This window comes from Carlito syrichta, unplaced genomic scaffold, assembly GCF_000164805.1.
Source record: "Carlito syrichta isolate Samal-C Ts95f unplaced genomic scaffold, Tarsius_syrichta-2.0.1 Scaffold287611, whole genome shotgun sequence".
Taxonomy (NCBI): domain Eukaryota; kingdom Metazoa; phylum Chordata; class Mammalia; order Primates; family Tarsiidae; genus Carlito; species Carlito syrichta.
The window spans coordinates 124,811-147,299 of NW_007231707.1; the positions used below are offsets into that span (position 1 = coordinate 124,811).

General features: G+C 39.4%; 1 protein-coding gene across 1 annotated transcript in view; it reads right to left on the minus strand.

The window, feature by feature from the left end:
• Nucleotides 1–576: 576 nt before the first annotated feature.
• The window catches only part of DTHD1 (death domain containing 1), a 69,581-nt gene continuing 47,668 nt past the window's right edge, over nucleotides 577–22,489 (minus strand). The window contains exons 8-9 of the mRNA XM_008052870.1: nucleotides 5,246–5,303; nucleotides 577–936 (exon numbers count right to left, since the gene is read on the minus strand). Coding sequence (XP_008051061.1) covers nucleotides 617–936; nucleotides 5,246–5,303 — 378 coding nt within the window. The 3' untranslated portion in view covers nucleotides 577–616. The remainder of the gene's footprint in view (nucleotides 937–5,245; nucleotides 5,304–22,489) is intronic.

Consider the following 22,489-nt stretch of genomic DNA (forward strand, 5'->3'; position numbering starts at 1 on the left):
GATTAATTTTATGTAGATAACAATAAAAATATGATTCTGTATATCATATCTTTTCTGTGCACTTAGAAAGCAACTTTAGTTATTGAAATATAAACATGGCAAAGTCTATTGCAAATGCTATTAAGTTTGGTGAAACTTAAGACAATCATGGTTGCAGAACACATGTCATTCAGCCATGGAGGAATGTTCACACCCAGGAATGTTTTTTTTTTTTTTTTGCCTGATCAGTGCTTCTCCATTTGTCTCAAATGATTTCTCAATAGCACATCTACAAAATAGACTCACTTCTAGTAATGTTACCCAGAAATTGCTAGGAAAATGTTGAAGTGGGAGGATTGCTTGAGCCCCAGGAGGTCAAGATCAACTTAGGCAACATAGCAAGACTATGTCTCTGCAAAAAAAATAAAAGAGACGGGATTGGTGGTGCACCTATAAACCCAACTACTCAGGAAGTTGAGGTGGAAGGATTGCCTGAGCCCAGGAGGTCAAGGCTGTGATGAGCCATGATTGTGCCACTACACTCAAGCCTGGGCAACAGATTAAGACTCCATCTCACAACAACCAAACAAAACACCATGTGTCTTTTTCAACAGCAAATGGAAGAGTGAATCCGCTTTTACTCAGCGGCTATGTCAAACCATTGTGGTTCAGTGAACACTTTGTGTTCCCACTTGAATCTGAGCTCTTCTGCAAGATCCCTCCTGCCGATCTGACGTAGATGACGAGCCAGCAGACGAAGTTTGTCAGTGGAAGCTGGGAGCGATTTTTTCCAGAAGCTAAGAAGTTCGTGGATCTGTTCTGTGAGGTCATTGGGATTCTTGAGTTTGATGAGCTGAACGGTACTGGAGCGCAAAGGGAGGGATGAGGAAAGAGACTCAGCATTTTCTTCTGAGAGCTCCTCAGCCAGCCAGTGGAGCAAGTTATCCCAAAGGGCATCTGTGAGGCACACACGGAACACTCAGAGTTAGGATCTTTTCTTGGGGGATGTATTAGTCTAATCCTCCACATCTGTTTACAGGAAATCTACCTACTCTCTGGTCTGACCTTGGAGCAATAAAGAAATATGAGACCACCTAGATGGACAGCCAAGAGCCTTTGAGTTTCTGACATTACTGGGATCATCCCCTGAAGGCACCAGCTACTGCAGAGTGTTTGCAATGCTCCTGAACTTGAATGTAATCTGAGAACCAGGAGGGCATGTTAAAATGGTTATAGGCCCTACCCCACAGAGTCTAATCGGTGAAGGGCAAAACTTGATATTCTTAACAAGCTCCCAGAAGATGCTGATGCTGATGTCCCCAGCCATACTGTCAGTAGCACTAAATTTCTAAAGGATATTTTTAGGTTCAAAAAGACATTTCTCTTTGTTAGTACTAATCTAAGGCATAAATTATACCAACAGCTAACTAATCCTTCCACACACACCCAAACTCTACACACACACACACACACACACACACACACACACACACACACACACACCCCAAGATCTACCACTCTAAGTTCAGTTCTGTGGAAAGTTCCCCCACCAACAATTCCACAGGGCCTGACTCCTGTTGTTATGGTTGTTATTGTTTTTGTTGTGTCATTTAGATATATGACTGAGTAAAACCCCTATGCCCTACTATCTCTTCCCTTCCAAACTCCAGCCCTCTCCTGCATCACAGTCATTTTTCCCACTCTCATGCTCACCCCTGCTCCAGTTTCCCTGATCCAGTGTTAGCAAAAATTCTGTCTTCTGTTTCTCAACTACTTCTTCCATCTACCTATTTCTGTAAATTGCACCCTGATTTTACACTATAAAACCACCTTTCTAACCCTCCACACCTATTTATAGGAAATCCATCTGCTCTCAGGTGAAAGCTACTCAAGAAAAGACCAACAAATCCTTGCACTCCACTGTCACCTTCAAACAAACGTTATGCTACTACTATGCAACGCATTCATGTTAAAGTCCATGCTACCTGGGTAGGCTTTTCTCTCCCTATCCACATCATCAGCAGCTCTGCTGATCATCATTCATGCCTCCTCTGACCTTGGGTCACATGGCTTCTTTATTTGTTGATGCCAATGACCTATCTCATGAATCCAAACTAAAAACTGACTTTCATGGCCAATCCTTATGCTTCATCATCAGTCAGAATTATTCTGCCTCCAAGGTTTCCACTTCTCAATATTACTTTTGACTTCTACCTCCTAAACTTCCTTGGCTTCTACTCCTTTGCTCCTGGTCAATATACTCTTTGCCCCCATCACTACAACAGTGACTTCTCTGGGGCCCCTCAGTCATTCAGTTGCCTTTGCAGGGACTCACATACCTCTACCAGCACTGCTCCTAAAATGATCAGCTAGGCATGTCAACAATGGTCTTGCATTCATCTTAACATATGTCATCCTCTATATTTTCATTTCTCTCAATTTGGCAACCCAAATCCTACTCTACTCACATTGCATTCAACTGCTTGAGCTTCCCAAAGTTAGGAAAATGTTTATTTTCATAAACATATTTTGTGCTATTTTACGCCATCTGAGCCCTTACTAGCTTGAAAATCCATTAAAAAAATTTTTTTTACAAACTCAAAATTTTTCTGAGCAACGGCTGCAACTATTCTCTTATCCTTAATCCTCAATCTCACTCTCAATCTGTTTCACCCGGTCAATATCTGCTTCTCTTCCTTTACCCAAAGCCATCTGACCTGAGTTCTCCTAGCCTCTGTTACATTTCAAAATCACTTTCTTACAAAATCTCACTCTTCCTTGTTTGCTAAATTCCGTCTCCCAAGGTGTTTTTCATCAAGTGTTTCCCCTTTCGCACCTGTCCCATAATCTCCTCATCGCAGGCTCCTTCCATTCTTCTTTTTTTTTTTTTGTCAGAGTCTCACTCTGTCGCCTAGGCTGGAGTGCAGTGACTTGCTCATGGCCACCGCAGCCTCGAGCTGCTGGGCTCAGGCGGTCCTTCCGCCTTTGCCTTCCCAGTAGCTGGAACTACAGGTGCGTGCTACCACACCCTGCTTGTTTTTATGATTTATTGTAGAGACGAGGGCTCACCCAGTTGCCCAGACTTGTTTCAAATTCCTGAGCTCAGGCAATCCTCTTGCCTTGGCCTCCCAAAGTGCTGGGCCGGGCGCAGTGGATCAAACCTATAATCCTTCCATGCTTCTTACAAACACTCTCAGGTCTCCTCTTCCCTTGCTTCTGCTGCTGTGCCAAGCTGCTATGCTATCCTTTTCCCTATACCTCAAAATCTTTTCATGTCTAATGTGAACTTGAGTCCCTAAGTCCCTCATTCTCAACTCACAGCTTAAACTCTCGCTGCAGAGGCTCTGTGCCCTCCTTTAAAACTCTATTGAAGCCTTTTTTTCAAATCTCCCCAGAGGCCTTCTCATTATCATTCACAGCAACTGATCCTTGGCCTTCATTTTCTCTGACTTCCATGAAGCATTTTACTCCCTTCCTTGGATTTCATGGCCTCCCCTGGTTCTCCTCTTCCCTTTCTTGTCCTATGCTGACTGTCTTCCTTCTGACACTGCTACATTACTGCATCCTATCTCAGACCTCTTCTATTTCTGTTCTCTCCCCTCAATGAGTTAATCAACTCTTATTGACGTAACCAAGCACCATTAACTATACGAAACATCCCAGGTCTACTCTATCCTTACCTTTGGCTTTGTTCCCTAAATTCTGGCATAGCATTTGCAAGATCCATTCCTAATTATTTTTACCAGTATTTACTCCAGTCAATAAAAACGGCATACTTCTAAAATCAAAATCATAAACTTTAGCTTTTTCTTCTCTCCACTTGATCCTTCATTCTATTTGCTTCTTAATGTGGCCATTCAGCGGCGTTAGCTATTACATGTGATATTATTGAGATTTCTCAAAGCCTATTTCTTATCCTCTGCACTCAAGTCCTAACTTTAAATATCTCAAATATTTTCCCTACTTTTCCACCTTACTGATTCAATCTTAATCACTTCCTACCTTACTGGTTCCAGGAATATTGCTGGAACCGGGATTCTCAATTGTATCCCTGCTTTTAGTTTTGACTCATGTTGGTCATCCCCATACAAATAAAAGAAAGAAGTTTTGAAAGTCTAATCTGATCTTGTCAGTCCCCTGTACACAAATCTTTTGTAGAATCTTTCTATTGTCTCAACTTCTTAACTTGGCATTTAAAACTTTTCATAGTGTTATTTCACTCAAACTGTCTAACTTCGTCTACCATCATCCTTCCAACACAGCTCTGATGACGTTGGCAATGTGAAAAGATTTCCATGGGCACCAATATCACCCACCCTATGTAACAGCCTAAAACTTCCTAATACACATAAAAGGACCCTTATGTTCTTTGTGCTTCTGGTGGGTTGTGACAATGGCAGTGATTGTGAATTTATTTAAACATCAAATTCTTCAAAAGTTAACAATATTATTAAACTTACTAAGCTTTCTTCAACTGCTGCTGTTGTTTTCTATATCACTTGTTCTCTCCTTTAAAAGAGTTTTATTGTCCCTGAGAGGTGTATAATACTAGAATTAATTCCCATCCTATGTCTAATAGAATTCCAGCAAAGCCTGTGCATTTTCTGTGCAAATCCCTGAGAGTAAACCCTGGCTGGAATTCTGTGCCATCCTTGGTGGACCTGATATGGTAGTCAAAACATACTCGCTGATATCTTTTGAAGACCAATAAATTGTCATCTTACTATCTATTCACATCACAAAATGAAATGTTTCAAAGGCTAAAATAGAAGTGTCACATTCTATGCTGAAATCTGCATAATTGTTAGGGGACTGAATTATACACAACTACAGCCAAATATTAAATGTTTTATTGTGGTTTCATACCAATATATTACTCTATTTCAAATCTATTGACCTCAAATATTGCTTTGAACTGGCCACATAAAGATTTACAACTTAACAGACCATATTTCAGAACAAAATGCAGTCATCTAGTTACCAAACTAAGTAATTACTAGTCATGTGGGTAAAATAATACTTAATAAGTTTCATATTTTTTTTGTAGATGTCAACTCAACTTTAATTACCTGCATACTTGAGAATGCTGTTTGGGCTTATATATGCACGACTTCCCAAGGAAAATCCATTTAGTAAGCTGATAAACTTAATGGTTGTTTAAATGGAAAGTCACTTTCTCAATTCCTTTTTATAAGATAATTCACATATATATAAAATATAAGAGGGGGGAAAGTACGATAACGATGACAAAGCAAATATTCCTTACCAAGAGGATCTGTAGAAATTCTTTTGGTACTCTGTGGACGATTGATTAATTTTTCATGCTGTTGGGAGAAAAGAACACAGAATAAGCAGAAGAAATCATTAATTTGTGAACAAGCTATGGAAAAATCCATCTGAACCTCACTTCTATTTGGAAGAAGTACTGAACTACATATCTTGCAAAATTAGATCTTATATTTGTGCATGCATGCTCAGCAATTGCTCTCCTAAAGTAAGGCAAAGTATATTAACCCAAATCTTTCAACAATTTTGAAGTTAAGAATGTGCATGTAAATATTATTATAGCACTCACATTAACTCTGAATGAGCATTTTTCAACTAAAATTTAAAACTGTTAAAACCAACTAGCATAGAGCTAGCTACTTGCATGCTTCAAGCATGGTATTTTGTAAATTCCCTTGTAGGAAAGGCACTATATATATATAGTGCTTTTCTACACTATCTGAAAGTAATATGGAATAGAGGAAACAGTACATGAGGTAAAGTAAAACACCTGAACTGAGATACCTGTTACGTGGTTGACTAGCCCTTTGGAGAATTTATTTATCTCCTCATTCTTAGTTCTGAACTGTGTTTTTCAAAGCCTGTATCACAAAAACTCATACACAAATGTTCATAGCAACTATATTTGTAATAATAAGAACTAGGAAACAACTAAAATGTTGTTAATAGGCGAATGGCTAAACAAACATTGAGTGAAAAATTCTAGTCTCAAAAGGTTGCATATTCTGATTCCATTATGTGACATCCTTGATATTACAGGATTATAGAGATGTAGAACAACAGAGTGATTACCAGAAAATAGGGATGGTGAGGGTTAGGATGAGAGTGCAATAAAGAGGTAGCGTAAGAGAGACCTTTGCCATGATGAAATAGTTCTGTATCTTGAATGCAGTGATGAGTACCCAAATCCTCACATGTGATAAAACAACATAGAACTATACGCACACATTGTTTCAATGTCAAATTCCTGGATTTGATATTGTGACATAGTTATCTAAAATGTAGCCACTGAGGAAATCTGGATGAAGAATCCATAAAAACTCTCTGTATTATATTTCGCAACTTCCTGTGGATCTATAATTACTGTATTTCAAAAAATTTTTTAAAGCCCACTTCACAGCAATGGTACGAAGATGATGTGAGTACTATATGTTAATGCACAGCACAATGGCTCCCACTGTGCTCTCAATACAAGTTAGTTGAATATGAATATCATATTTTGCAGGCATTCTTGTTACAGACATTACATAAACATGGAAGCGTATACAACTTCCATTCAGAAGTTTTAATGAGAAGGAATCAAGAAGCATAGCCTATGTTCAAATATGTAATACCATAACACTGTAGACTGCATATAATTTTCAAGGCATCAATGATATTCTTGCACCCCTCAAAATATTAAAAGAAAAATACCAATTTAAATAGTGCAGCAGATTCTAACATTCTCATCAAAGGGAGCATGGCCTGAATTGAGCCTGGGCGAGGTTCACGCTGGTTTTTTTTTCTTCTCTTTATATCAGTAGTTTTTTCCCCTCAGTCATTCTTTGTTCACAGAAATCTCATAGCATTGTGATGCACAGAGAGGTATTCTGGTATTTAAAACCATTTTTTTTCCCACACACATGAAAATTTACTTCAAGTACTTCATCTGATACACAACCATAGAATCAGTGAGGCATTACGGGTTCATCCAGACTCCCAGGCACTGTGGTGGTTAGTCGCCTATGTGGCCTTTTCACCAGAGATGTCCAGTCCTGTCTTCCCTTCCATTTTATTCCTTTCTCTGCTTTTTTCTACTTTTTATTTTTTTTTGGGGGGGGGCATGGTTTTTGTCTGCACTATTTTTGCCCTACACACTACTTTTTGAACCTCACTGGTGCTCAGAGGCTGCCCCAGACTAGACAAAGCTACCACTTGCAACTCTCTGGGTGCCCCAATGCAACTACAAGTGTCCGCATGTAACTCCCTGGATGCCTCCTTAGCAGAGCCAACTCTAATTTTTCCCCACTTTCTTCTCTTGCTTTCTTCCATCAAAAGGTGCCATCCTGTTACATCTTGTAAGACTCTACTTATGAGATTTGTTATTCCTCCTGAGTAATCTGTGTGTATGTTAATATTATGTATTTTAATTTACTGAATACAATTTCTTAAAAGTTTTTTTTCTTTTTGTAGAAATGAGGTCTGGCTATGTTGCTCAGAATGGTTTCAAACTCCCAGACTAAAGTGATCCTCTTTTCTCAGTCTCCCAAAGTACTGGAATTACAGACACGAGCCACCAAACTTGGCCCCAGATGCAATGTCTTAAGTGTCACTTTCAACACATCACTGCTTGAGATGATTGTTGGGTGAATCTAACCATGGCTCTCAAGCTCGCCATGACCTGTTTCCCTGTTGCATAATCTACCTTGTACAAGTACATTCACTGGGGTTCACGTAGCAGTGTTCCCCTCACTACCAGCCTCTCAAAGGCATTAGTATAGAAGTATAAAAAAGTCAGACATATACAGCTGTGAGATATTTATGCTAAGTGCAACACAGAACTTATCTACTTGAAAGTGATTATTTTTTAATTGAAACCAAAGACACGTACCTATGTCTGAAAGGGCTGTGAGTTTCTTGAGTTTTACTCCTTCAATTACTGAATATTCTTTCCAGGATACCTAAATACAACCCTGTTATTGAATTCTTAAAACTAAATAAACCATTTTTAGTTGAACTTATATGTGTGACAATTTGCTCTTTCAATGTACCACCCCCAAAAAATGGACTTGGGCACATTCACTCTATGACCCAACATTATTTCTCATGGCACTTTTAAAAATTTTTCACAGCATTTTCAAAACTTTCATTACCATTCTAACATCTAGCCATGACCATCTTGCCTTTACTTGTTTATACTGACCTCTTGGAGGGCCAAGAAGGTAGATCTTATTCCTACATATGTTCTCTTCGATGCCTGACATGATACAGTGCACATTGAGCAATACAGAAATATTTTATTTATGTGACAATATCTTGTCTTGACTTAAATTATGTGCCCCTTTAAATCCTGCCATAGTTTCAAGGCCCTGGTCAAATTTCCCCTCTTTCACCAACTACACTAATCCCTAGTTTCTTATTTGGGAGTTTTTGAAATATCAAACAATTTACCTAACAACTTAACCTGTTGTTATTAATGCCATTCATATATGCTTGTTTTCCCTCCCCAGTTAGGCTTCAGTGATTTACTGTTTTTTCTTTTGTATTTTCTTTTATGTCAATACTTATATGTGCCACACAACAACCCTATCAAAATCTTTTTTTTTTTTGAGTCAAGAGTCTCACTCTGTCACCTAGGCTGGAGTGCAGTGGCACACTCCCAGCCACCGCAGCCTCCACCTGCTGGGCTCCGGCTATCCTTCCGCCTCAGCCTTCCAAGTAGCCAGAACTACAGGCGCACACTACCAAGCCTGACTAATTTTATGATATACTGTAGAGACAAGGGCTCACCAAGTTACCCAGGCTGCTCTCGAACCCCTGGGCTCAGGCAATCCTCTTGCCTCGGCCTCCCAAAGTGCTGGGATTACAGGCCTGAGCCACCATACCTGGTCCAAACTCTTAATAAATACTCAACAGTCACAGGGGCCCTCCACAGGCAATCACAAGGACTATTATCACCAAATATTTAAAGTTGGTATCAAATTTGCTGAGCAATGTTTTTATGTATCCATAAAGATTTCTTCCACCATTTTCTACAGAACACATTTCAAATCTTTGCCGCTCTGAAAAACATCTACCTCACTCCTGCCGACCACTCTCTCAGCAACAAGTTTTATCTTCTACCCATGGAGAAAAAGCAGTGATTCTCACACCTCATTTTTTTTGTTGGTAAATCTTGAGAAAAGGAAGAAACTGGGTGATTCTGATGCTAAGGTTGGGGGACTGCACATAGAAAAACCCCACAAGCATCAAACCTACATGAACTGTCAACTCTTACCCCTACGGATGTGTCCCAATTAATGCATGGAAGAATGAAAGGAATATCTTTATCCACAAAGTGATGAAGATTTCTAATATCATGTAAGACCAGAAGTAAAATTCTGATAGATTTTTACCTAATACTACAGTTATTTAGTGATGTAAATATTATCTTCTGTTAAATACTTTCTTTTTTTTTTTTTTGAGTTGGAGTCTCACTCCGTCGCCCAGACTGGAGTGCAGTGGCCGCTCCCGGCCACCGCAGCCTCGACCTGCTGGGCTCTGGCGATCCTTCCGCCTCAGCCTTCTGAGTAGCCGAAACTACAGGCACGCACTACCATGCCCGGCTGATTTTTTGATTTATTGTAGAGATGAGATCTCGCCAAGTTGTCGAGGCGGGTCTCGAACCCGCGGGCTCAGTTCATCCACTCACCTCAGCCTCCCAAAGCGCTGGGATTACAGGCTGAGCCACCGAGCCCGGCAATAATTTCATAAGTTACCTCACATGTGTCATGCAGACGACTACATTCTGGTGCCCACCTCCTCATTCAGAGACTCCAGCTTCCGGTGAAGTCCTGTCCGGGCATTTCTGGCAGGTCCACAGGCTTTACTCTCTTAGTGTCTACACTGTCCCATCAGTTGTCCCACAATGCTCAGCTGGACCATGCAGCCCTTCCACAGTCCTTCTGTGGGCACTGCAGTTTCTCCCCGTTTCTATCACCATGTGGTACACCATGGTAGTTTCTGCCATTCTTCAGTTTTGATCCTTTGGTGCCACATAGGCCCAATTATCTAACATCTGTGATTATCACAGGTTAGCACTGCTACTGCCCTGCCACTGCTCTGCTGGGTCCTGCCAGTAGTGATACCACTCTACCTGCTGTACATGGAGCACTTGGTCTCTCAGGCTTCTCTACCAAGTCAAGCAAATTTCCATTTGTGGTCACCCTCAGCATTCCTAGTATGTGAGGTATGTTGCAAATGTGACAGAGTGAAATAAGTGGCTTCCTATACCTCATGTCACATAACACTAGGGTAATTTTCTAAAAAGTTTTAGCGTTGCGGGGTACAAGAGAGGATTTACTACATAAGTTACATGCAGGTGAAGTTTGGGCTTCTAGCAGGTCCTCCCTCCTCCCTGATGATGAACCTGGTACCCAGTGTGTTGCCATGTGTCCTTCATGCCTCTTCCCTCCCTCCCACTCCTAGTAGTGTCCAGTGTCTGACGATCCCACCTTGTGTTCATGTGACCTGTGATCAGGGACTGCTTATAAGTGAAAACATGTGGTATTCTGTTCTTTGTTTCTGTGACAGTTCACTTAGCATGATAGTCTCTAGTTGTATCCATTTTGCTGTGGAAGGCCATGGTCTTGTTCTTCTTTATAGTTGCATAATATTCCATCATGTGTATGTACCACATTTTCTTTATCCAGTCCACTTTTGATGGGCATCTGGGTTGGTTTCAAGTTTTTGCTACTGTGAATAGTGATGCAATGAACATACAAGTGCAGATGTATTTTTGGTAGAGTGATTTATGTTCCTCTGAGTATATTCCCCCAAAAGGGAAAGTTGGATCATTTAGAAGCTCTATTTTTTGTCATTAGAGTAAAATTGATTGTTCTCTGATATGCCACAGAACTGAATGAGATAGATCTTCCAATTTAAGTGCAAAACCTTTCCCCTTAGGACATAATCATGCATCTAAGGGACTGAACTGGAAAATAGATTTCACCAGTGGCTACAGTGCTTGACTCCAAACACCTACTGGTCTCTGATTATTAAAGTATTTAACATATAGCATATATTTACATATTTCATAGCTAATATATTTAACATAGAGGACATATATATTATATAATCTAATTATGAACAATTCTAACATAATGCATAACATATAATATACTACATTAAATTATATTATAATATATATTTAGCAGGTAATATTTAGTATTTTTACATATTTAATAAATTGATATAATAAATATACAAGATATGTGCATGTGTTCTTAGGTAAACCTACCTTGGCTCCCCTACAAATAGAATTCTGTCAAATCACATCTCATATTCCCAGTTATTTCTGAGACTCAGATTAATTTCTTACCACAGAAAGCAACTCAGCTTCCAATGCAAATAAACTTCTAGGTTGGTTATTTTTCTGCACACTCACGAGGCATGTTGGAAACCCAGAATTAAGCCTGCCTCAGAGTTATTTTAAAATTGTTTCCTTCTTGGTTATCTCATCTACCTTTCACAAAAAAATAAAAATAAGCTATCTGAAAGACAGGGGGTCTCTTATGATTTTTCTCCATGGTTGGTGAAAATGTCAAAGATTGACGGTGGTTAGGTCTCTTGGCTGAAACCCTAGAGGGCATGAGGGGGCAGTGGTTGAGCCAGATGTGATTAACTCCAAAGTTGACATTTCCCCTAATACCACACTGCCTCCTGACCCTGCCGGGTCTCAGATAAGACTGAGTTTAAACCACATTTTGTCAATTGCTGGTCCCCAAGTCAGTTGATGCATGTCTTAGTTTCCAGAACTTTAAAATCACTATCATTATATTATTTTTATTTCCTAGGTTTTCTTTTAAATAAAACGCATAATGCACTTTAAATGAAATAAAATGAAATTGTGGAATTCAGTTCTTGATACATAGTGGGTACTCAATAAGTCACTTACTTGTTTTGATCACACAATCTTGACAAAACTCGAGTGTCATTTTCATGCAGAGAGGCTTTCTACACCCCTCAAATTCCCATATGTGGATGCTTGACCAAATTTCCATCTGCAACTAAAGCAAATCTTGCAGGCATAGCCTTAGGTAGAGCAAGACATGAGCCGAGTGTCATGATCAGACAGCACTGGAGACAGCACCCCTCCTGCAGGTCTCACAGCCGACCTGGTCTCAGCCTTGGCTGATCACCTGGTCTCTGACAGTGCTTGGGTCTCGAAAGGAGCTCAATGTCTCAACCATAGCTAGTACTCACCCTCATTGAAATGTGCTTTCAGGGAGCTCTGGGGGTGATACTTGCATTAACTAAGCTGATGTCACATAAAAACAAGAGTTATAAAAAACAACACAGTGGAAACAATCCCATTGTAGGCTGAATTTAGGGCTGACTTGTTGGGTGACATCCTGTCATCATTATGCCCTTCCAGCCTAAAACAATGAACATGGGTCCTATGAGGGAACACAACAGAGATCATGGAGTGAAATTCCTTCAAAGCTTATCATGATAAACAGCAAAACCTAATATGAAAGTTAGAAAAGGAGAAAGTCACTCATTCACATGCATTTTGAAGTGAAGCGCTAAGCAGGAAAAAAAAATGAAATGAAATGCTATCTTTGAATCCTATAACAGTATTCTATTTGAAATTGTGCCTTGGGTGGTCACTAATGCCAAGGGCAAACATAACAATACTATTGCCATTTGTCAGATGTAGAAATAATAAGTGATAGAGTTTGTCTTTTTAAATATTTACTGCCTATCAGTTCTTGGGGTCTGTACTACAGAACCAGTTTTTGTTTAAAGTAACATGGTAAGTACTTTCTGATACTTTTAGCACCACTTAGCATGGATGTCACCTCGCCTTATAACTAAACATCAGTTTTATACAGCCAACAAAAGAAAATGTCATGCTATTGTCATTATGGTATATCATTTACCCTGGGGCTCTTTATGCAAGAAGAGGTTTTCACAGGTGATTATTACAATATCATGTGGCAACAGTCCCTTCATCCAACCTAACCCCACACCCCTCCCACCCACATGCACTTACTGTGGATTTTTCTGGTAAATAGATCACTTATTTTGTAATTAGAAGACATAGGATGAGAGAGATATGATTAGCAATAAACCAAGAATGTATATCTAATTAGTATTTTTCTGTATATTTTTGGCATGAGCTTTTCCCAGAAGCATTTAAGGTATTCATAAGTCCCGGATTTTACTATTTATTCTACTCTGCATTTATTTTTAATAGAGGCCTCTTCAACTAAGTAACAGTTGCCATAAGCTTAATTTGAGCACATTATTGTGTAATGGTGAACTGTATACTGAATTTTACAATGTATGACTCATATAGAATTCTTAATGGTTTTTTATTATAAACAAGTCAGATAGAATATTGATCAAGCCGGGCTCAGTGGCTCAGCCTGTAATCCGGGGCCTTTGAGAGGCTGAGGTGATTGGATTGCCTGAGCCCGCGGGTTCAAGACCCGCCTGGGCAGCGAGACCCCATCTCTACAATAAATCAAAAATCAGCCGGGCGTTGTAGCGCATGCCTGTAATTCTGGCTACTCGGAAGGCTGAGGCAGTAGGATCGCCAGAGCCCAGCAGGTCGAGGCTGCAGTTGCCGGAAGCGGCCACTGCACTCCAGTCTGGGTGACAGAGTGAGACTCCAACTCAAAAAAAAAAAAAGAATATTGATCAAATAAGTAATCTGGTACAAAAAGAAATGCTAGCATTAAAACTTTGTACTGTAATTACATGTTTAACATAACCACAGATTGAATGAGAGCTTGTAACAGCCTCAAGTGAGAACATATATGTGACTATATTATTTCATTCCAACCCTAACAGTAGCTTGAAATATTATCATTCCCATTTCACAGACATAACTTCTCCAAGTTGACATCGTGAGGATATGGCAAAACGAGTCATGAGTCCCAGGTCTATCTAAAGTCCTAACTTAATTAGTAATACCGCTCCAGATAATACCAGCTACAATTATTCATCAATTTCCATGTACTAGGAATTATTCTAAAAACTTAAGGTATATTATATAATTTTAACAGTATATTATGGTATAGTCAGCACACACACACACTTATCCTTGTGAGGTTGTTATTATGCATGTCTTACAAATCAGAAAACAATTTAGAAAGGTAAAATTATTTGATCAAATATACACAGTAAGTGGCAGATACAGCACTTAAACTAACATCTGTAAGAGTACGGATGCTTTCTTTGTAACTGAGCTAAAACCTGTATGTAGTATGAAGGCTGTGGTACAGAATTTTCCACTCAGCCATTCCCGTATGTCTGGCACACGCTCAGCATTTAATGTTTACATACCAACTTTACTTCTCCAGACTTGACGGCAGTAGTAGTAGCACAAAAAGTAATACTAGCATAACTAGGAGCTCAGGTAGGAGTTGAGATAAGGAGCTCAGCTTCTAATCACACTGCTCATTAAACTTGTGGCCTTATAAAGAAGGACAAAATTATTAACTTCGCAGCAACTTGGATGGATTTAGAATCTGTAATACTCAGTGATCCATCACAGAAACAAAGAACTGAGTAGCACATGTTCTCACTCATAAACGGACCCTGAACAGTTATCATAAACCTGCAAGAAATGGATTGGCAGTAGTGGGAAACTGTGCTGGGGGAAGGGGCACACTTCATCAATACGGGTACCTGATCTCAAACCAGGCAAAGTGGGGACCAAAGCGAGGCCCACACTTTACCTGTACAATGACCATTTGCATACCTAACCCTGAATTGTACACCGCATCTTTAAAATAAAAGCTTAAAAAATAAAAACAACGTATGGACTTAAGCAAAGTAGTTCTTTGTGCCTCTTATTTTTATTTATTTATTTTTTTGAGTTGGAGACTCACTCTGTCGCCCAGACAGGAGTGTAGTGGTCACTCCCGACCACTGTAGCCTCGATCTGCTGGGCTCCCGCGATCCTTCCACCACAGCCTTCTGAGTAGCTGGAATTATAGGCACGCACTACCACGCCCGGCTGATTTTTTTATTTATTGTAGAGATGAGGTCTCGCCAAGTTGCCCAGGCGGGTCTTGAACCCGCGGGCTCTGGCAATCCACTCACCTCAGCCTCCCAAAGCGCAGGATTATAGGCTGAACCACCGAGCCCGGCTCTGTTTTCCTTATTTTTAAATTGGGGGTAATAGTATCTGCTTCATAGTGCCATTGAAAGGAGCACTGAGTTATATCATGTATCTGAGAACATGTAATTATATGTAATAAGTGCTCGAAGTAGTACCACTTGTTACTTAATTTTTTTCTTCAAAACTACTCACTAACTGGTGCCTACATAAATACATTTTAAAAGAAACCCTTATATTTCAACCATAGGTGTGAAAACAGTTTCACCTGTCTAAATACAAGGAAATCTAAAAAATAAATACAATTAAAGCAAGTTTTATTAAATTATGTTACCAGTCAAGATCTCTGAATCTGAGAGCTATTCTGTTTGTTTTTGAAAATAAGCTTTTATTTTTTAAAAAAAGAATGAAAACATGCCCTTTGCAGCAACATGGATGCAGCTGGGCGTCATCATTCTGAGTAATTAAGAAAACTTAATACCACATGTTCTCACTTATATGTGGGAGCCAAACAGTGGGTACATATGGACATAAGGATGGAAACAACAGACACTGGGGACTTCTGTAAGGGGAAGGGAGGGAGGCAGGTGAAAGTTAACACCCATTGTGTACCATGCTCACCACCTGGGTGATGGGCTCAATAGAAGCCCAGACCTCACCACTACACAATATACCTATGTAACAAACATGCACATGTGCCCCTTGAATCTAAATTTTTTTTTAAAAGGGGGAGCCTTGCAAGCATTAGAGAGTTGTGAAAATATGTTAACATAAAATATACTCAGAAGGTTCAAGAAAGGATTAAAATAGAACTGTTTTACCATGTGAATTCATTTTTTATTTAGGGCTGGTATGTATATTGTCCTAAAAAATAAAAATAAAACACCTGTCATTTCAAAATTTGGGAAAAATCAATATTGCGGAGCATCCCTTTTATCCCTTATCCTTTTGTTTGGAATTACAGTGTACATTTGTATGGGAAGTACTTTTGTCTTTCAAAACTATGGAATTAACATTTAAGGGCATATGAATGATAAGCCATCAACAAAAACCAAGAAGCATGAACTTAAAACCTAAGGCAGAAAAAATTGGAGCTGTCCTCTCCAAAGAATTGCTTTCATCTCTGCTCTGATTGTGAGCTGAGAGCTGATGTCACCATGTGAATAGAACCAAAAAACTTACGAAGACGTACAGCAATGCCAGAGTTTTTGAAACCAAGATGGTTGATTGAGGAAGCCTGCCTCTGATCCAGGAGCCAAAAAATTCCAAGTAAAGAGAAAACACACCATCTAAGGCTACAGCAGCTCTATTTCAAAGTTTACTTTCAGCAGAAGGTACAATCATCCTTCCCAGATGGCTATTTGAAAAACCTAGATTTGCCAAACACCTTTAAGAGGCAAAGGATATGAGACAGTATGGCATAGTGGTAAAAGTAGTAGAAGTACCGTAAGCAAGAATCTGGTTTGTTCAAAGGACAGGAGGGAATGGTAAAGAATAAAGAGGAATGACTTTGCATTCAGGGTCCCAATACGGCCTCTGCTTCTGTGAAGTTGTGTGAGCTGAGACAAGCCACCAACCCCTCTTACTGAAGTCTCTAACTGGGAAACAGAGATGATGATTGCTAGCTCTGCAGCAGACTGTGAAGGAAGACTGAGATACTGTCTGTAAAGGACATGGCCTCCATCAGAACTCAGCAAATAAACCCATATGCAATGTGTGGACTTTGTTGGGATCTTGTTTTTAGACAAGTCAACAGTAAAATAAAACAAACAAAAAACCGAGTCAGTTGGTGAATACAGAACATGGGCTGGGAAGCAAACAATACTAAGTAGTAATTACTTATTTCACTGGCTATAGCAATGATATTGTAGTCATTTTTTTTAGAAGTCTTTATCTCTTTGAGAAGTATTACAAATAATATGATATATCTGTAGTTTTCTTTAAAATATTCCAACAGTAAAAGTGTATTACATAAAATAAGTATAGCAGAAAATGATGGGAAATGGGCCCGTGTAGGTTCATAGTATATGTTTTCTATTTTTGTGTGCATTAAGTATTTACACACACAGAAGGTGTTTTAAAAATAAATTAATTAAAAGATACCAGCATCAGCTAATATTCTGTTGTTGTCATCATGAACTTCCTTATAACTACATAGTCAATGTAGAACTTCCTGAAGGCCTAAGCAGAAATGTTTGGCCCTCAAAATAAAAGGAAGTATCTCCACATAGAGTGGTCTGGAAATCAGCATAAAGCTACAGAGAAGTAAGATTACTGTGGAAATAAGAGCAGAGTTCAGAGCCAGAAGTGCTGACCTGCAGTGGTCTCACTTGAAGATAAATGTAGAAATCAGGTGTAGGAATGAAATCAGGCTGCTCCTAATCATGGAAGTGATGTAGATCCATACCTTTTGTTTATACTAGATCTTTCTCTGCTTCAAATTAATGCACATTTTATGCGACCAACTTTATGTTTTGCTTATTCATTATTTTTTCAATTGCTTGCTTCTTAGAAAAATCACTCTTTTTATTACTTCGATCTGATTATGGTTTTGTCAAGAGGGAGAAATTAATATATCTCTCAGTCTTTGGTAATTTCAGTCACAAAAGAAGACTGTGTTAGGTTCTGGTGACTAAATGAACCAATTAAAAGAACACCAAAGAATTTAAAGTGCGAGGACAGCTAGAGGAAGTGGGCATCCAGGGATAGCTGCAGATATATAGTGAATAAAAATCTGGATAATTCAGAAAACATCTATTGAACATATATGGAAAAAGTAAAAATTAAAATTTGTCAAAAGCAGTCTGAAATAGAAAAATCTGATTTATAAATGGATGTCTCTATTTCCATCTTTTTAATCTACTAGATGTACAAAGCAGTAAATGGACCACATGAGGTTTCCGTGAAAGTTAAATGACATAATGTATAAAAAGCACTTCAAACATGCAAGCGCTCTATAAATAATAACTATCATTAATATGCTTAAAATTTTGCTCAGTATTCCAAGGAATTTTGGCAAAGGTAGATGTCCTTGATCCATTAATGTAGCTATGAGGAAGACACTATTAATTATTATTAATATTATTTTTTGAGTTGGAGTCTCACTCTGTCGCCCAGACTGGAGTGCAGTGGCCGCTCCCAGTCACCGCAGCCTCGACCCAGTGGGCTCCGGCGATCCTTCTGCCTCAGCCTTCCGAGTAACCGGAATTACAGGCACGTGCTACCATGCCCGACTGATTTTTTTTTATTTATTGTAGAGATGAGGTCTCGCCAAGTTGCCCAGGTGGGTCTCAAACCCGCGGGCTCAGGCAATCCACTCACCTCAGCCTCCCAAGGCGCGGGATTACATGCTGAGCCACTGAGCCCGGCTGACACTATTAATTTTTAAAATAGCTCAACAAATCAAAGAAAGATATACAACATTGTTAGAACTTGGTGTAGCTTTTATCTCCTCTCTTATTCCACTTTTAGCTTATAATTCCAGCAGATCCACAAGATCTGTTAAAGTACCTATTTAACTCTGAGCATAAATCTTTCTGTAACATTCTAACAGATTTTTAAAAAAATTCTGATTTGGGGCCCCAAGTGAGGTGGCTCACATATGCAACTCCAGACCTTTTGTAGGCTGAGGCAAGAGGATGGCTTAAGGGCAGACATTCAAGCCAGGAGGCCAGCCTGGGCAACACAGCAAAACTGTCTCTAGAAAAAAGAAAAAAATAGCCAGGCATGGTGGTGCATGCCTGTAGTCCCAGCTACTTGGGAGGCTGAGGTGGGAAGATTGCCTGAGCCCAGGAATTTGAGGCAGCAGTGAGCAATAATCACACCATTGCACTCCTGCCTGAGCAACAGAGTGGAACCCTGTCTCAGGAAAATTTGGTTTTCTGGCTTACAGCTAGAAATAGTCTTTTTGACAAAACAAGTGACATGAATGTTGCTGGGAAAGGCCTGGACAGCCACAAACTAGATGTCTTCCTCCCAGGTCTTGCTGCAGTGTATGAAATCCCATTAGTCATTACTTTCAAGTCGTGAAAGGCATCTGTGAAACCTAACTACTAGCTAGGGAATCAATCAATCAATCAGGTAAAGTTTTTGTCAGCTATTAAAGCTCCACCTTCCATTGCTTTATCAATTTTTCCAGAGTGCCATCATTTATTCATTAAACAGTTCAACAAAACATTTATTGAATGGATCCTAAGGGAAGGGATTTCAAAATTGAATGAGTGATGCTCTCAGCCCTGAGGAACTCTATGACCAAAGGAAGCAGCAGAGTATAATGTTAGACTGCTGCCCTGGAAGCCAGACAAACTTGGGTTCAGGCAACAGCTTTACCATTCTCTGACTATTTCCCCTTCGGGAAAAACTATCTGTGCCTTGACCTCTTAAACCACTCACCTTTTCTTTTCTTTTTCTTTTTTTTGAGTTGGAGTCTCACTCTGTCACCCAGACTGGAGTGCAGTGGCCACTCCCGGCCACTGCAGCCTCGACCTGCTGGGCTCCGGTGATCCTTCCGCCTCAGCCTTCCAAGTATCCAGAATTACAGGCATGTGCTACCACGCTCGGCTGATTTTTTGATTTATTGCAGAGATGAGGTCTCGCTGCCCAGGCGGGTCTTGAACCCGCAGGCTCAGGCAATCCACTCACCTCAGCCTCCCAAAGGCGCGGGATTATAGGCTGAGTCACCGAGCCTGGCTACATTTTCAATAAATGAGTTAATATGCATAAATCCTTTATCAAGTTACTAGTAGGGAATAATTGAATAAGCATTAGTTATTATTACATCACTATGATTATCAATTTTGTTGCTGCCGTAGCTTTAGGGGGACGAGTGGCTTTTGGTCACATGGATGAATTGTACAGTAGTGAAGAAGTCTGAGTGTTAAGTGTACCCATCACCCCAACTAGTGTACATTGTACCCCACTAAGTAATTTTTCATCTCTCACCTCCATCCCTACCTCCCTGCTGCATCTCCAATGTCTATTAACCATTCTATAAGCCTTTACAGACCCATAGCTTAGCTCCCACTTACAAATGAGAGCATACTATTACTTTTATATAAATGAAAATTATAACAGACCATCTACTTACACACACACACACACACACACACACACACAGACACACTTACACATGTGATAAAACCATGCATCTGTTTTTGAGAAAAACCACACTGTTCATTGTGTGAACGGTGGTGTAATGTAGAAAGGGAACTAGTGATCAGCCTCCAAGGAAAAAGTTGCTGTCATCTATTAGATAGGGCAGTGTAAGTGGAACTAAAGACAAAATGCGAGTTTAAATAACACTTTCAAAATAAAGTCAACAAAGACTATATCATATCATAGGATCATAGTTCAAACCACTGTTGAGAATCACCCTGGAAAGCCCCATCACAGTTTCCTCGATGTCCCCATGTCCTCCTACCTCCCAACACCACACACTTTCACTCTCTCATCAAATCTTGCTGATTTCAAATACTAAATCTCTCCCCAACTCTGTACTCTTCTTGTCACTCATGTCATCATCTTGCATGAGAGTGTTGTCATCTCTTCCATGGACTGTTTCCTTGACCCTTTATTTTACTGTTGCTAAACTCATCTTTTTGATTGATTCTTATAGGCTGTCATAGTAATGTTGCTCACACAACTTGATCATACCACCTCCTTGGTTAAAATTTTACAATGACTTGCCATTACTTAAAGGATAAAAGATAAACTTAATTATAAGCTAACTAGATACCTACTTCATCATCCTCAATGATGGCCATACACATTCAAGAATTCCAGTAAATAAAAGATGTATTTGTTCACTTATATGCTAAGGTTATTACCTTGCATGTGATCTCTATCTCATGAAAGTAATCACATTTTTTGACAAATTTTGACAGAAACTTTGCTTACCACAACTATGGAGACATTTGATTGACCTAATAAACACAGCACCGGCAGCCCTCCTTGATCTTTCCCCAACTTATTTCCAATACAACTTTTCCAAATCTTCTACTCAAGCCACACAGGTATATTCATCATCCATTGTCAGAACACATTCTGTACTTTGCCATTTCAAAGTTGCCACTTGGGCCATATATCTTGTGTGGAAATCATCATCTCATGTTCTCTTCCTTTCCAAATCCTAAACATGCTCTGTATCTATCTTGCTCAGCGAAGCATCCTGGGTCACCTGGGTCTACAGGAATCACTCCCTTCCTTGATATGTTCTAGCTCTTAACATCTCAGCCATTCATCTGCAACTAATTATTAGTTCTTGTCTTTTGATATTGTGATACTGTTGCATTCAATTATTATTTATCTCTTGCATGGTTTTATAATTTTAAAGTGCATATGCTTTTATTTCCTAAACTGAACTGTAATTATTTGTCTTGGAAGATAGGACTTTGGCCTGTATTACTGTTTTTATTATTATTATTATTTACAGAATATCTCATATATATTAGGCCCTTAATTTGTTTTTTTCTAATTAATATGTTGACTGATGCATCTACAGGAAGAAAAACAAAAGCAAATATACTAATAAACTAGAAAATTGAATTAATGAACTTTTTTTAACCTAGTAAATGTTACAATTGTAAGAGAATAAGTGCAGACACATCAATTAATGTTTTAATTTTAAATTTTTCATATACATAAGAATATGTGTGCTTTGTCAGAAACAAAGAACTGAGTATCACATGTTCTCACGCATATGCAGACCTTGAACAACTATCACAATACTATAAGAAAAGCATTGACAGTGGGGGGCGGGCGGGGTCGACTGGGGGGAAGAGGGGAAGGGGAGGTGGAATTTGCAGTAGCAGGAATCTGCCTGGGGAAGGGGGGGCACACCTCATCAACAAGGGTACCTGCATAATGAATGTTTGTATACCTAACCCTTTAAAATAAAAAAATTAAGAGTTAAAAAAAGAGTATGTGTGTTTTGTTTGTAAAGAATTATTAAAAGACACATGACAACACAATGCTCAATTCCTGTTTAGTTATACTGCTCTCTGAGCAAAGAAAACCTTTTATTTTACAGCCAAGGGTTGAGGAAGGAAGATGAATAAGAAAGGAGAACAGGGAAAGGGAAGGGGAGGAGAAAAGGGAGAGAGGGGAAGAAAATGAAAAGGGAGGGGGAAGATGATGAGAAAGGGAATGAGGGAAAGAGATGGGCAAGGATCTCTTCTAATTAAATTAGTGGGCAAAATACTTTCCACAAAAGAATACAGGATCCTGTTTCTTTCTCTTTTTTTCTTTTTTTGAATCAACATTTTTTATTATGATATTGTGGGCTACAGTTAAGGGTTAGGTATACAAATATGCTTCGTTCAGTCACTCTTGTTGATAAGAGGTGTCTCCCCATCCCAGACAGATATTTACTACCGTAATCCCATCTCCCTTCCCCTCCCCCCGCATAGTTTCCCA